Source organism: Trichoderma asperellum, chromosome 7 (genome assembly GCF_020647865.1).
Source record: "Trichoderma asperellum chromosome 7, complete sequence".
Taxonomy (NCBI): Eukaryota; Fungi; Ascomycota; class Sordariomycetes; order Hypocreales; family Hypocreaceae; genus Trichoderma; species Trichoderma asperellum.
The window spans coordinates 3,988,821-4,005,218 of NC_089421.1; the positions used below are offsets into that span (position 1 = coordinate 3,988,821).

General features: G+C 15.0%; 1 protein-coding gene across 1 annotated transcript; it reads left to right on the plus strand.

Annotated features, from left to right (window-relative positions):
* Positions 1–14,565: 14,565 nt before the first annotated feature.
* On the plus strand, positions 14,566–16,154 carry TrAFT101_011979 (uncharacterized protein; the record flags this gene model as incomplete). The annotated part of the gene is made up of 2 exons (XM_066129432.1): positions 14,566–14,578; positions 15,859–16,154. The coding sequence occupies 2 exons, from the start codon at positions 14,566–14,568 to the stop codon at positions 16,152–16,154; spliced, it is 309 nt and encodes a 102-aa protein (XP_065985566.1).
* Positions 16,155–16,398: the final 244 nt, after the last annotated feature.

The following is a 16,398-nucleotide window of genomic DNA, read 5'->3' on the forward strand; positions in this document are numbered from 1 at the left end:
AGGCACTTACTGCTAGACTTAAAATAAACTATAAAGCAAGCACTGTATATTACCTATAAATAGATAGGTAAATAAAATACATTAATTAAATAATTAAAATATACTTATGCTATTATATTAATTTTAAATAAAATAACTAAGTAAAACTTTTATTAATTATATAACTTACCTATAATAGTATGCTATTAAAATCTATAGGGAAATTATTATTTTTTTTAAACTATAGATTTAAATCTAAAGTCTATAGAATGCTATAGTAAGGGGAAGATATTAAAAAAGCTATTATTAAAGCAAAAAATATAATTAAACTATATAATAAATTAAAAATATAACTTAAGTTTATTTAGTAAAGAATAGTTAAATATATAGATAAATATAGGCTTAAAAGACTAACCCTTTAGGAGGGAGATATAGTCTAGCTACTTTACTATATATAAAGTAATAAATAAATAAATATTAAAATAAATAGGCTAAGCAATAAACTTAATTTTAAAAAACTTAAACCTTATAAAATTTTAAAGAAAATTAAAAAAGTTAATTATAAACTTAAACTCCTAAAACAATAGAAAAAGCAAGGAAAATATATATACTTAATATTTTATATCTTACTATTAAAAAAAGCATAAATTAATAAAAATACTAAAGAAATTATCTAAAATAAAATTATTATTAAAAAAGAAAAAGAAAAATATAAGGTAAAAGATATTAATGCTATAAAAACAGGGGAAAACAGTAAATAATACTACTAAATATAATAAAAAAAGGGAAGCAAAAAAAAAAAAATATAAAAACCTATTAAAAATCTTGCAAATATAATAGCGCTAGTAGAAAAACTCTATTAAAACCTAGAAATTTTAATAAAGATAAATCCATCTTTAAACCCAAAAACTCCACTTGCTTTAAAAAAGCAGGGCTGGCCTTAAAAGAATTACTTACTAACTGCACTATAGCAGCCTAATAAGCAGCCTCTACTTCTTTATGCTTAATATAATTTAATTCCTTTAAATTTATTATACCTTACTTAATAGCTTTCTTTATTCTTTTATACTACACCTGCTTTTATTTCTAAAGACAAGCCACTTTTGCAGCTACCTCAGCTAGAATATCCTTAGCCTTTTTTAACTCCTCTTTTAAATAGAAATACTAAATAAAAATATAATTAAGCTAATTAAATATTAAACCTTAAATATTATAATAAGATTTATTTAAATAAATATACTTTAAATAATATAATAAATTTAATAAAAAAACTAAATAGAATTTATAATTTTTTATAATATAATAAAAATAATATTTATTAAACTTACTTACACTAGATATTATAGCTTTTAATAAAAAATTATATTAATAGGTTCTTTTATAAAGAAAACTTTTAGTAATTTTATCTAGTATAATAAAGGTTAATAAAAACTAAAAAAAAGCATTAATAAAAAAACTAAAGAATAACTGCATTTATTAAGTAAAGGATGCATTATTTATATTAAAACTATAAAGTCTTAGAATAAAATTAAAAAAAGGGAGTATTATATTATAACCTAACTCTTATAGTTATAATAATAGGCCTATAGGGTAGGCTAAACTAGATTAATATTAGAATAATAGATTAATTAAAAAAGATTTATTAACTTAATTATTAAGTTAGTAAGTTAATTTAATAGAACTTATTAATAAGTCTTATAAAATACTATAATTCTAGCTTATATAATTAAATATATAAGTTTACTTTATTATATTTATTTAAATAATTTAAATAGCTAGTTATTAATATAGAATTAAAATTAAAGTATACTTCTAAAGCTTACCTATTAGTAATATTATATTATTATTATTGCCTATAGATCTCCTGACCTATTTACTAATATAAACTATAAAATTAAGTTTATTCCTTGGAAATCTTCTGAGTTACTAACTCTTATAGGACCTTAGTGACCAGGTTGTTATAAAAAGTATTAAAAAAAAGGTTTATAATAAAGATTAAATTAAATATAATTTTATTTTCTTTATAGAAGAATATATTAAAGCTAATAACTTACTTTATAAATTTAATATAAAAAATCAAGGCTTTAGCAAGGAATAGTTAAACTAAGGTAAAAAATAACAGAAATTAATTACTAAAGATAATAATAGTATAGCTAGATTTATAAACTTTAATATAATATAAAAAAAAAAAAAGGAATTTAAATATTATAATTATAAAAAGCTAAACTATATAGCTAAAAACTATAAATCCTTAAAAAAGAAATAATCTATAATTCTTAAGCTAAAAGCAATATATATTATAAATAAAAGCAATAAAATTATCTATTTATTAAAGTAATTAAGATCTCCTGAAAATAATAATAACTATAACTTTTATAAATTTATATTTAAACTCTTAAATATATCTAGAATACTAAATAAAAAAATTAATAATAAAATCTTTAACTAATAATTTATTTTTTAAGTTAATTTTATAAACTTAATAAACTTAATTAAAGGCATTGCCCTAGAAAATAATAAAGATAATAAATAATATAATTATAAATATTATTTTAAAAAAACCTAAAATATTATATAATATTATAAAAATTTTACCCCTAAAATTATAGCACTTAATTTATTTTAATATAATATTATAAATAAAGTAAATGCAGATATAAAAAATACTTTAATAATATTATATACTTACTTAAATAACCTATAAAAGTAAACCTTAAAAATATAGTATATTATTAAAGCTATTATTATTAATTAAGTACTTACCTAAGGCCTTAATTATAAAAAAATAATTAAAGAATATAACTACATTAACTTAATATATTTACTATATTATTAAATTAGCTAAATTAATTATATTACTTATAGATATATAAAATATTTTAAATAAAAAGCTAAAAAAAATATTTTTTTAATATATATCCCTTAGTATATAATATTAAAACCCTATAATAATTTATACTGCCTTATATAGAAAGCTACTTAATAATATTAATCTTTTAAAATAGTTGTTTTAAAACCTCTTAAATATTTAAATAAAATAAGCCTTTTTAAATATATTAATTAATTTTATAAAGTATATAAATTAAGAAAATTATAAAATTAGCATAAGTAAAAAGAAATTAAAAAAGTAAAGCTAGATTATTAATAAAAAGAATTTAAAAACTATAATAAAATAAAATATTTATAATATATAAATAAAAAGATTAAAAACTAGCATTATTTAAAAAACTATTAAAGTCCTCTGTAAAAAGGCAGCAGAAAGACTTATAATACTTAAATATTATTAACTTAAAATATAATAATAAAGAAGAAGAAAAGCACTTTAATAAAAGAATTATTTTAATAATATTATTAAATAAAAATTTACTTAATGTTTTAATAAATAGTAGGTTAAGAAGTAATTATATATCTGCTATAACTATAATATGCCTGCAGTTATTAATATATAAAAAAAAAAAATTATATTAACTTTTTTATACTAAAAGATAGACTTTTAAGTATAATAAAGAATAAATAAAGCAATAGATTAATCTCCTGCTACTATAAATTAATAACTATACTATAAATATAGTATATAATATAGCTAATATTTTAAAATATAACTTTATTTTAGAAATACTTTAGTTATATAAATATAAATTTAATATAAAATAGAGAATAGGCTAAATCTATTAGTATAATAATAGAAGTATTTTAAATAAAACTAATATAGAAATATTAAAAGAGGAATTAAGTTGCTAGAAGCCTAAGGTTTTCTTTAGCCCTTTAAATATTCCTTTTTAGTATTATTAAAAAAAGGAAAAAATAAAATAAATTTATATATAAAGGTATATTATTATCTTATGCTAAGAATTAATAAAATTTAATAAAAAATTATATAAGTTAAAAATAAAGGAACTTACTTTTAAAGAATAATTAGCATTAATTTTAGAATAATACTAAAAATATTAAAAACTCTTTAATAACTAATTAAAAAAAGGGTTACTACTGTATTTAAAATAGAATTATAAAATAGTGCTAAAAAAAAGAGAATTACTAAAGTTTTATAAAATATATAACTTAAGTAAAAAAAAATTAAAAATACTTAAAGAATAAATTAAAATATAACTATAAAAGAATATATTTATATATTAAAATTACCTATTAAATATTCTATTATCTTTATTCTAAAGAAAAACAGTAAACTTTAATTAATTATTAATTATTATAAACTAAATTAAATTATAGTTAAAGATAAAACCCCTTTACTATTAATTTTATAAATTAAAAATAAATTATATAAAAAGAAATAGTTTATAACTCTTAACCTTATAGAAGCTTATAAACTTATATAAATAAAAAAAAGAAATAAATAAAAAACAGTATTTACTATAAGATATAGGTTATATAAATATATAGTTATACTATAAAGGCTTATTAATATACCTATATTCTTTTAAAAAAAAATAAACTATATATTAAAACTATACTTAAATAACTTTATAATAGCTTATATTAATAACATTTTTATTTTCTTAAAGACCTTTAAAAAATATAAAAAATATATTTATTTTATACTATAAAAACTTAAAAAAATAAAACTCTTTATTAATTTTAAAAAATATATTTTTTATTTTTAAAAAGTAGAATTTCTTAAATATATTATTATTTTAAAAAAAATTTATATAAACCTTAAGAAAGTTACTATAATTAAAAAATAGCTAATACCTATAATACTTAAAGAAGTATAAGCATTTTTTAAATTTATTAATTATTATTAAAAATTTATTAAAGACTTTATATAAAAAGCTACTTTATTAATAAATATAATAAAAAAAGGTATTTTTTTTAAGTAAGGGGAAGAATAGCAAAAAGCCCTTAAGGAATTTAAAATAGCAATAATATTAAAACCTATCTTTATTATATTTAACCTAAAAAAACCTATTATAATTAAAATAAATGCATTAATATTTACAATAAAAAGAGTATTAAGTTAACCTAGAGAAAACAGCAAGCTATAATTTATTATATTTTTTTTATATAAACTCTATAAACTAGCAATATAATATACTATATATAACTAAAAAATATTAGCTATTATTAAAGTATTTAAAAAATAAAAATATTACTGCTATAAAAGTAAATATAAGGTTATTATTTTTATAGACTATAAAAACCTTATTTACTTTACTACTATATAAGAACTATTAAGCTAATAAGTTAAATACTTTAAATTCCTTTTATAATTTAACTTTAAATTTATTTATTATAAAGGATTAAAAAATAAATAAGCTAATATATTAAGTAAAAGAGTTAATTATAAATAAAAAATACTTAAATATATAGCATAAGTATTATAATTTAATAATAATAAAAACATTAAATAAGTATAAATCTATTATAACATTCTGATCCTATACCTAGTATAGGGTAATTAGTTCTTAAGGGATAAACCTTTAATATTAGGTTTATGTTAGTAGAGAGATATAAAGGATTTTATAAGTAGTTTTAATTATATAGCTAATAACTTTAAATAAAAGTCTAATCTAGTTATTATATAAATACTATATTAATAATTAACTATTTAAGCTATATTTAATAAGTATAATAAACAGTCTTATATAGTAAATTATTCTATAAGGCTTATAATCTTAATTATAATCTTCTTATAGTAGCTTACTCTTATAATAATAATTTATTTAAAATAGCTTACTCTTAAAGCTATAACCCTTTCTTTAATTAGCCTATTAATCTATAGTATATCTAGAGTATATATTTTATAATTTTAGGTTATAATATAATACCCCCTCTTTATTAGTCTTATCCTTAAGGCTATATATATAGTAATATATAATCTATAAGTATATTGCCTTTTTTATATTTATAGTTTTATAAACTTACTTTTTTAAAAATACTATTATAATTAATAAAGTATTTAAGTTTATTTTTTATAAAACCTATAAATATAATATTTTTATATTATATATTTTATTTAATAAATTTAATTTAAATATACTATATATATATTATTTTTAAAAAAAGGTTTTTTATTATATAATTAAAAATTCTTTTTATTATTATAAATATATAAAGTATAGCTGTTTTTATAATAATATATTAATTATATCTTTTTATAAATAAATATTCTTCTTTTATTATATAATAGTTAACTTTTTTTTAATAATAAAAGTATTAAATTAATATAAAAAATTAAAAGTTAAAAAAAAAGCAGCAGGCAAGGCCCTGGAATCTCTTTAAGCTTAACTTTTTAAATTATAGTTAAAGCTATCTAAGGCTATAAATTAATTATCTTATATTTATTATACTAGAAGTTAAATAAAAAAGTATAGTAAAGAGTTAGTCTATTATAAAATATAGGAATTAAATAAAAAAAATAAAGTAATAAATAATCTTTAATAATTAAAGGTTTTTAATAATATTAACTAACCTTCTTTAAGCATTAGGCTTAAGTTTGCTAATTTAAATCCTCTAGTCCTATAGTCTAAAGAAACTTTTTTATTAACTTCTAAGAGCTAAAGTATTTAACAGGCTTTTATAAGTTTTTAAGTTTTAAATATTCTTTTTATTTAATAAGGTATTTAATATTTTAAGTTTTAGGGTTTTAATATATAGCAGTAATATTTTTAATTTTATATTCTTCTTCTTAAGTTTTTATAATAATTTTATTTAAAATAAATCTTTTAGTTTTTTTATTAATTTATGCTTTTTTAAGTTATAATATATAAAAAACTAGATTTTATATTTTTATTATATTTAATAAAGCTAGTTTATAGTTAACTTCTTTAATTTATTTTAAAATTTTATAGGGTTTTATTTTTTTAATATTAAATTTATTACTTAACTTATTTATTTTAATATTTAATAATTTATAGCCTTATAAGTATTATAGTAAGTAAACTATATCTTCCTTCTAAAGAATTAATTTTATAATTTTATTTTTTTTTATATATTTTTTTATATATTTATTAATAAACTTAAGTTATATATATATTTTTTTATATAAATTAATTATTAATTTAACTTATAATTATACTTTTTTTAAATTAAGTTTATTTTACAGTAGTTTAAATACTTTTAATATAAATCTATAGTTTATAAAAAAAGGCATTAGTTTTATAAATTCTAATAGTATATTATTATAATATAGTTAAGCTACTAATAGTTTTTTAACTTAATTATTTTATATAAAATTAATATAGGCTTATAAATAGGCTTTAATAATTTAATTTATATATTTAATTTAGCTATTTATTTAAAGGTAATATATAGTATTAAGTTTATAGTTTATTTTTAATTTAGCTATAAGTTTTTATTAAAATTTAAAAATAAATATTTATCTTTAATCTAAAATAATTTCTTTAAGTAATCTATAATTAGCAGTAATTATTTTTATATAAATATAAATAAAGTCTTTTAATAAATATAACTTTTTATATAGTAAAAAGTAAGCTTACTTTATAAGTTAGTAAACTACTATAAAAATACTATTATATTATATATTTATAAATAATTCTTTTAATAAAGGTAAATTAATAATATAGTTAAAAGTAATTAATTCCTAAGGTTATTTTATAATAAATAATAGTTATAGTTTTCTATAAAGCTTATATCTTTTATCTTTTATTTATTAATATATATTATAATATAATATAATATATTTTATATATTTTTTAAATTTTTTAATATTATAATACATTAAAACTTAATTATATATTTTTATTATACTTTTATATTTATATAATAAATATTTATAAATATATTTAACTACTTTTTTTTATAATTCTTTAGGTATTTAAATTTTCCTATATTATTTAAAGTATTTTAAATCTATAATAATATTTTTTAAATATTATTTATTTTTTTAATTTTTAATAAATTCTTTAATTTCTTTAAGCATAAGGTTGCTTTTTAAAACTTTAAATATTATATAAATTTATATTTATTTAATATTTTTATTATTATTAAATTAAAGTACTTGCGCTATATATTTAAATACTTCTTGCTTATAATTAACTTTTCTGCTTAATACATTAGCTTATTTATTTTTTAATCTTTTATAATAAATAAATTTAAAGTTAAATTATAAAAGGAATTTAAAGTATTTAATTTATTAGCTTAATAATTCTTATATAGTAGTAAAGTAAGTAAGGTTTTTATAGTTTATAAAAATAATAATCTTATATTTACTTTTATAATAATAATATTTTTATTCTTTAAATATTTTAATAATAGTTAATATTTTTTAGTTATATATAGTATATTATATTGCTAGTTTATAGAGTTTATATAAGAAAAATGCAATAGATTATAGCTTACTGTTTTCTTTAGGTTAATTTAATATTCCTTTTATTATAAATATTAATATATTTATTTTAATTATAATAGGTTTTTTTAGGTTAAATATTATAAGAATAAGTTTTAATATTATTATTATTTTAAATTCCTTAAGGGCTTTTTATTATTCTTCCCCCTATTTAAAAAAAATACCTTTTTTTATTATATTTATTAATAAAGTAGCTTTCTATATAAAGTCTTTAATAAATTTTTAATAATAATTAATAAGTCTAAGGAATACTTATACTTCCTTAAGTATTATAAATATTAGCTATTTTTTAATTATTATAACTTTCTTAAGGTTTATATAGATTTTTTTTAAAGTAATAATATATTTAAGAAATTCTATTTATTAAAAATAAAAAATATATTTTTTAAAATTAATAAAAAGTTTTACTTCTTTAAGTTTTTATAGTATAAAATAAATATATTTTTTATATTTTTTAAAGGTTTTTAAGAAAATAAAAATATTATTAATATAAGCTATTGTAAAGTTATTTAAATATAGTTTTAATATATAGTTTATTCTCTTTTAAAAAGATATAGGTATATTAATAAGCCTTTATAGTATAACTATATATTTATATAACCTATATTTTATAGTAAATGCTATTTTTTATTTATCTCTTTTTTTTATTTATATAAGCTTATAGGCTTTTATAAAGTTAAGAGTTATAAATTACTTTTTTTTATATAATTTATTTTTAATTTATAAAATTAATAATAAAGGGGTTTTATTTTTAATAATAATTTAATTTAATTTATAGTAATTAATAATTAATTAAAGTTTACTGTTTTTTTTTAAAATAAAGATAATAAAATATTTAATAGGTAATTTTAATATATAAATATATTTTTTTTATAATTATATTTTAATTTATTTTTTAAGTATTTTTAATTTTCTTTTACTTAAGTTATATATTTTATAAAATTTTAATAATTTTTCTTTTTTTAATATTATTTTATAGTCCTATTTTAAATATAGTAGTAACCCTTTTTTTAATTAGTTATTAAAGAGTTTTTAATATTTTTAATATTATTTTAAAATTAATGTTAATTATTTTTTAAAAGTAAATTCTTTTATTTTTAACTTATATAATTCTTTATTAAGTTTTATTAATTTTTAATATAAAATAGTAATATACTTTTATATATAAATTTATTTTACTTTCTTTTTTTTTTAATAATACTAAAGAGGGATATTTAAAGAGCTAAAGAAAACCTTAGGCTTTTAATAATTTAATTCCTTTTTTAATATTTTTACATTAGTTTTAGTTAAAGTACTTTTATTATTATACTAATAAATTTAGCCTGTTTTTTATTTTATATTAAGTTTATATTTATATAACTAAGGTATTTTTAAAATAAAGTTATATTTTAAAATATTAGCTATATTATATATTATATTTATAATATAGTTATTAATTTATAGCAGCAGGGGATTAATTTATTATTTTATTTATTTTTTATTATATTTAAAGGTTTATTCTTTAGTATAAAAAAGTTAATATAATTTTCTTTTTTTATATATTAATAACTATAGGTATATTGCAGTTATAGTAAATATATAGTTACTTTTTAATTTACTATTTATTAAAACACTAAGTAAATTTCTATTTAATAATACTATTAAAATAATTCTTTTATTAAAGTGCTTTTTTTTTTTATTACTATTATATTTTAAATTAATAATATTTAAGTATTATAAGTTTTTCTACTGCCCTTCTATAGAAAACTTTAATAGTTTTTTAAATAATATTAGTTTTTAATTTTTTTATTTATATATTATAAATATTTTATTTTATTATAATCTTTAAATTTTTTTTATTAATAATCTAGCTTTACTTTTTTAATTTTTTTTTACTTATATTAATTTTATAATTTTCTTAATTTATATATTTTATAAGATTAATTAATATATTTAAAAAAGCTTATTTTATTTAAATATTTAAGGGGTTTTAAAACAACTGTTTTAAAGGATTAATATTATTAAATAGCTTTTTATATAAGGCAGTATAAATTATTATAGGGTTTTAATATTATATACTAAAGGATATATATTAAAAAAACATTTTTTTTAGCCTTTTATTTAAAATATTTTATATATTTATAAGTAATATAATTAATTTAGTTAATTTAATAATATAGTAAATATACTGGGTTAATATAATTATATTCTTTAATTATTTTTCTATAATTAAAGCCTTAAATAAGTGCTTAATTAATAGTAATAGCCTTAATAATATACTATATTTTTAAGGTTTACTTTTATAAATTATTTAAGTAAATATATAATATTATTAAAGTATTTTCTATATTTATATTTACTTTATTTATAATATTATATTAAAATAAATTAAATACTATAATTTTAAAAGTAAAATTTTTATAATATTATATAATATCTTTAGTTTCTTTAAAGTAATATTTATAATTATATTATTTATTATTTTTATTATTTTCTAAGGCAATGCCTTTAATTAAGTTTATTAAGTTTATAAAATTAACTTAAAAGATAGGTTATTAATTAAGGATTTTATTATTAATTTTTTTATTTAATATTTTAAATATATTTAAAAGTTTAAATATAAATTTATAAAAGTTATAGTTATTATTATTTTTAAAAAATTTTAATTATTTTAATAAATAAATAGTTTTATTGCTTTTATTTATAATATATATTACTTTTAGCTTAAGAATTATAAATTATTTTTTTTTTAAAGATTTATAGTTTTTAACTATATAGTTTAGCTTTTTATAATTATAATATTTAAATTCCTTTTTCTTTTTTTATATTATATTAAAGTCTATAGGTTTAGCTATACTATTATTATCTTTAATAATTAATTTTTATTATTTTTTACTTTAATTTAATTATTCTTTACTAAAGCCTTAGTTTTTTATATTAAGTTTATAAAGCAAGTTATTAACTTTAATATATTCTTTTATAAAGAAAATAAAATTATATTTAATTTAATCTTTATTATAAACTTTTTCTTTAATGCTTTTCTTAAGTTTATTATAAAATTATTTAATAAAAGTAAACTATTTTTATTTAATTTTAAAGACTAAGTTTTTAAATTTTATAGTATAATTAAAATATTTTTTTTTTTAATAAATATTTATAAATTTATTTTTAGCTATATAAATCTCTTTAATATTTTTAAATACTTTAATAAGTTCTTTTTTAAATTATTTAAAACTATTAAAAACTTTTTAAACTTAAGTTAATAAAGGTTTATTTAAGTTATTAAAGTAAATATCTTATATTAAATAAAACTATTTAAAAGCAGTTTCTTTAAAGTAAAAGGCTATAAAGAAAGTCTTTTTATATTTTATATTAAAAGTAATTTTAAAATCTTTAAAATAGACCTTAAGCTAAGTTTAAAAAAAGTAAAGTTTATTAGTCTTGCTATTAAATATAAGTAAAGGTTATTATTTAATAAATACCTTTATATTTTTTTTAATAAACTTTTTATTATTAAGTTTATTTATAAAAATTTTATTTAACTTATATATATTTTTTATTAACTTAATAACTTTATTATTATTTATATTTTTTTAATTAAAGATCCCTTTTATAGTAATATTTTTATTATTATCTTAAATAAAAAAAAAAGTTTTCTTTAAAGTAAATTAACTTTTAGTGCTATTTTAAAATATAGTAATTTAATTATTTAAAAAATTTAAAGTATTTTTTTAAATAAAAGTTATTAATATATAATATTTTAATTTTATATTTAATATAAGGTAATTAATTTTTAAAGAATAAACCTTTAATATTAAGTTTATATTAGTAAAAAAATATAAAGGATTTTATAAATAGTTTTAGTTATATAGTTAATAACTTTAAATAAAAGTTTAATTTAGTTATTATATAAATACTATATTAATAATTAATTATTTAAGCTATATTTAATAAGTATAATAAATAGTCTTATATAGTAAATTATTTTATAAAGCTTATAATCCTAATTATAATTCTCTTATAGTAGCTTACTTTTATAATAGTAATTTATTTAAAATAGCTTACTCTTAAAGCTATAATCCTTTCCCTAATTGGTCTATTGGTCTATAGTATATTTAGAGTATATATCTTATAGTTTTAGGTTATAATATCTATATAATATTTAAAGTTTTAAAAAGCAACTCTATACTTAAAGAAATTAAAGAATTTATTAAAAACTAGAAAAATAAATAATATTTAGAAAATATTACTATAGATTTAAAATATCTTAAATAATATAAGAAAATTTAAGTATTTAAAAAATTATAAAAGAAAGTAATTAAATATATTTATAAACATCTGCTATATAAATATAAAGGTATAATAAAAATATATAATTAAATTTTAATATATTATAATATTAGAAAGCTTAAAGAATATATAAAGTATATTATATTATATTATAATATATATTAATAAATAAAAGATAAAAAATATAAGCTTTATAGAAAACTATAATTATTACCTATTATAAAATAACCTTAAGAATTAATTACTTTTAACTATATTATTAATCTACCTTTATTAAAAGAACTATTTATAAGTATATAATATAATAGTATTTTTATAGTAGTCTGCTGACTTATAAAGTAAGCTTACTTTTTACTATATAAAAAGTTATATTTATTAAAAAACCTTACTTATACTTATATAAAAATAATTGCTGCTAATTATAAATTACTTAAAGAAATTATCTTAGATTAAGGATAAATATTTACCTTTAAATTTTAATAAAAACTTATAGCTAAACTAAAAATAAACTATAAATTTAATACTATATATTATCTTTAGACAGATAGATAAATTAAATATATAAATTAAATTATTAAAGCTTACTTATAACCTTATATTAACTTTATATAAGATAATTAAGTTAAAAAACTATCAGTAGCTTAACTATACTATAACAGTATATTATTAGAATTTATAAAACTAATGTCTTTTTTTATAAATTATAGATTTATACTAAAAGTATTTAAACTACTATAAAATAGACTTAATTTAAAGAAAGTATAATTATAAGTAAAATTAATAATTAATTTATATAAAGAAATATATATATAACTTAAGTTTATTAATAAATATATAAAGAAATATATAAATAAAAATAAAATTGCAGAATTAATTCTTTAGAAAGGAGATATAGTCTATTTACTATAATACTTATAAGACTATAAACTACTAAATATTAAAATAAATAAATTAAGTAATAAGCTTAATATTAAAAAAATAAAACCCTATGAAATTTTAAAATAGATTAAAGAAGTTAATTATAAGCTAGCTTTATTAAATATAATAAAAATTTAAAATCTAGTTTTTTATATATTATAATTTAAAAAAGCATAAATTAATAAAAAAACTAAAAGATTTATTTTAAATAAAATTATTATAAAAGATTAAAAAAAAGAATATAAAATTAAAAATATTATTGCTATATATTAAAACCCTAAAACCTAAAACATTAAATATTTTATTAAATAAAAAAAATACTTAAAACTTAAAAATTTATAAGAATTTATTAAATATTTTAATTCTTAGGCGCTAATAAAGAAATTCCTTTAAACACTAGGCTTAAATTAGCAAGCACTGTATTTTAATTAATTATATTAATACTGCTATTAAGCTATATATTTATTACTGCCTTTAACTTAATATACTTTAAGTTATTTAATTTATTAAAAAACTAAGCCCTGCAATAAAGCATTTGCTTACCCTATATATTAATCTATTAATGCTATTCCTAAAAATATAATAATTATATAAAGCTTTTATTTATTTATTATAATAATAATATTAATTATTATTAATACTTTATTAATTTTTATTACTGCTTAAAAAGTTTATGCTTAGCTTAATATTTAGCAGTATTTAAATATTCTTTTTTAGCTATTAAACATTATATTAATAAATAAATTAATAAAACATATACTTATTAAAAAATAAAGAAAAACACTTATCTATAGCTAAAGTGTAATATCCTGACCTATACTATTGTACTTAGGTATAGGGTAGGTTTCTAATCTATAAACTTAACATTGGGTTTATATTAACAAAGAGATAAGTTAAAGTCTTATAAGCAATGCAGTTATATAGCTAATAAGGTTATAAATAATTAATTTAATTATTATCTAAAAGTACTATATTAATAATTAACTATTTAAATTCTATTTAATAAATATAATAAATAGTTCTTATATAGTAAGTTATTTTATAAAGCTTATAATCTTAATTATAATTCTTTTAGAATGGCTTACTTTAGTATTTATAATCTATTAAAGATAGCTTATGCTTCTATAAGTAATCCCTTTTAATTAGCTTATTAATCTATAGTTTATTTATAAGTATATATTTTATAGTTATTAGGTTATAATATAATGCCCCTTCTTTATTAGTTTTATTCTTAAGGCTAAGCATGCATTAGTTTTTATAATTTATAAATATATTTATTTTTTTTATTTCTATTGTCTATAACTTACTTCTTTAAATAATAGTATAATAATTAATTAAGTATTTAAGTTAGTTCTTTATAAAACCTATAAGCATAACCTTTTTGCATTATTTATTCTTTTTTATAGTTTTAATTTTAATATACTATATATTTATTGCTTTTAAAAAAAGATTCTTTATTAAATAATAAAGGATTCTTTTTATTATTATAAATATATTAAATATAGTTATTTTTATAATAAAGTCTTAGTAGCTTTTTTTTATAAGTAAGCTTTTATTTTTATATTTATTTATATTACTAATATTTTAGTTTTAGTAATAAAAGTATTAAATTAGTAAAAAAAGCTAAAAGTAAAGGAAAAGGCTGTAGGTAAAGCTTTAAAGTCTTTTTAATTTTAGCTTTTTAAATTGCAAGTTAAGCTTTCTAAGGCAGTAAGCTGCTTAACTTATATTTATTATATAAAGAATAAAATAAAGAAGTAAAGTAGTAAGTTAATTTATTATAAAATATAGAAGTTAAATAAAAAAAATAATATAGTAAATAATCTTCAGTATATAAGGGTCTTTAATAATATTAATTAATCCTCCTTTAGTATTAGCCTAAAGTTTATAAACTTTAGTCTATTAATTTTATAAAATAGAAAAACCTTTATATTAGCTTTTAAAAGTTAAAGTATTCTTTTAGTTCCTATAAGTTTTTTAATTTAAAGTATTCTTTTTATTTAATAAAGTACTTTATTTTATTAATTTTAAAGTTTTAGTATATAATAAATATTTCTTTAACTTTATATTTTTTTTTTTTATCTTTAATAATAATTTTATTTAAAATAAGTCTTTTTATAAATTTATTAACTTATGCTTTTTCTAACTTAGCGGAAGTGCACAATCTTCAAGATTACATTAAAACTCCTTATAAAAATGCATAAGCGCTAAAAAAACAGAGGTAAGGTTGCATTAAAATACAAGGGTAAGGTTGCATTAAATAAGATATTAATTTTTATTAGCTAGATTATTAACCAAGCCCTATATAGCTAGTCTATATTTATATATAAGCTAACTTAATATAGATTAAAATCCTACCTTACCCTAAGTTACCCCTACCTACCTCAAGCAGCCCTACCCCAAGCAGCCCTACCCCAAGCAGCCCTACCCTCAGTTACCCTACTTGCTTAAGCAGCCCTACCTCAAGCAGCCCTACCCTCAGTTACCCTACTTGCCCAAGCAGCCCTGCCCCAAGCAGCCCTACCCTCAGTTACCCTACTTGCCCAAGCAGCCCTACCCCAAGCAGCCTTACCCCAAGCAGCCCTACCCCAAGCAGCCCTACCCCAAGCAGCCCTACCCTCAGTTACCCTACTTGCCCAAGCAGCCTTACCCTAAGCTACCCTAATATCTGGTTATCTTCTATTTTAGGCTAAGCGCCTTACTTTATATAGCTTTTATACTAGCCGTTTAAATCTATAGATTAAACTAACTAGCATCTAGTAAGCCAATATTAACTATATAAATAAGCTAGAATGTTTTAATCTATAAATAGGGATATTTATATTAAAGATACAACCTATAGTTTAAAAATGCTATATATAAAATATAACCTTAAGAATATATAGCCTAAATATTATAAATAGCTAATA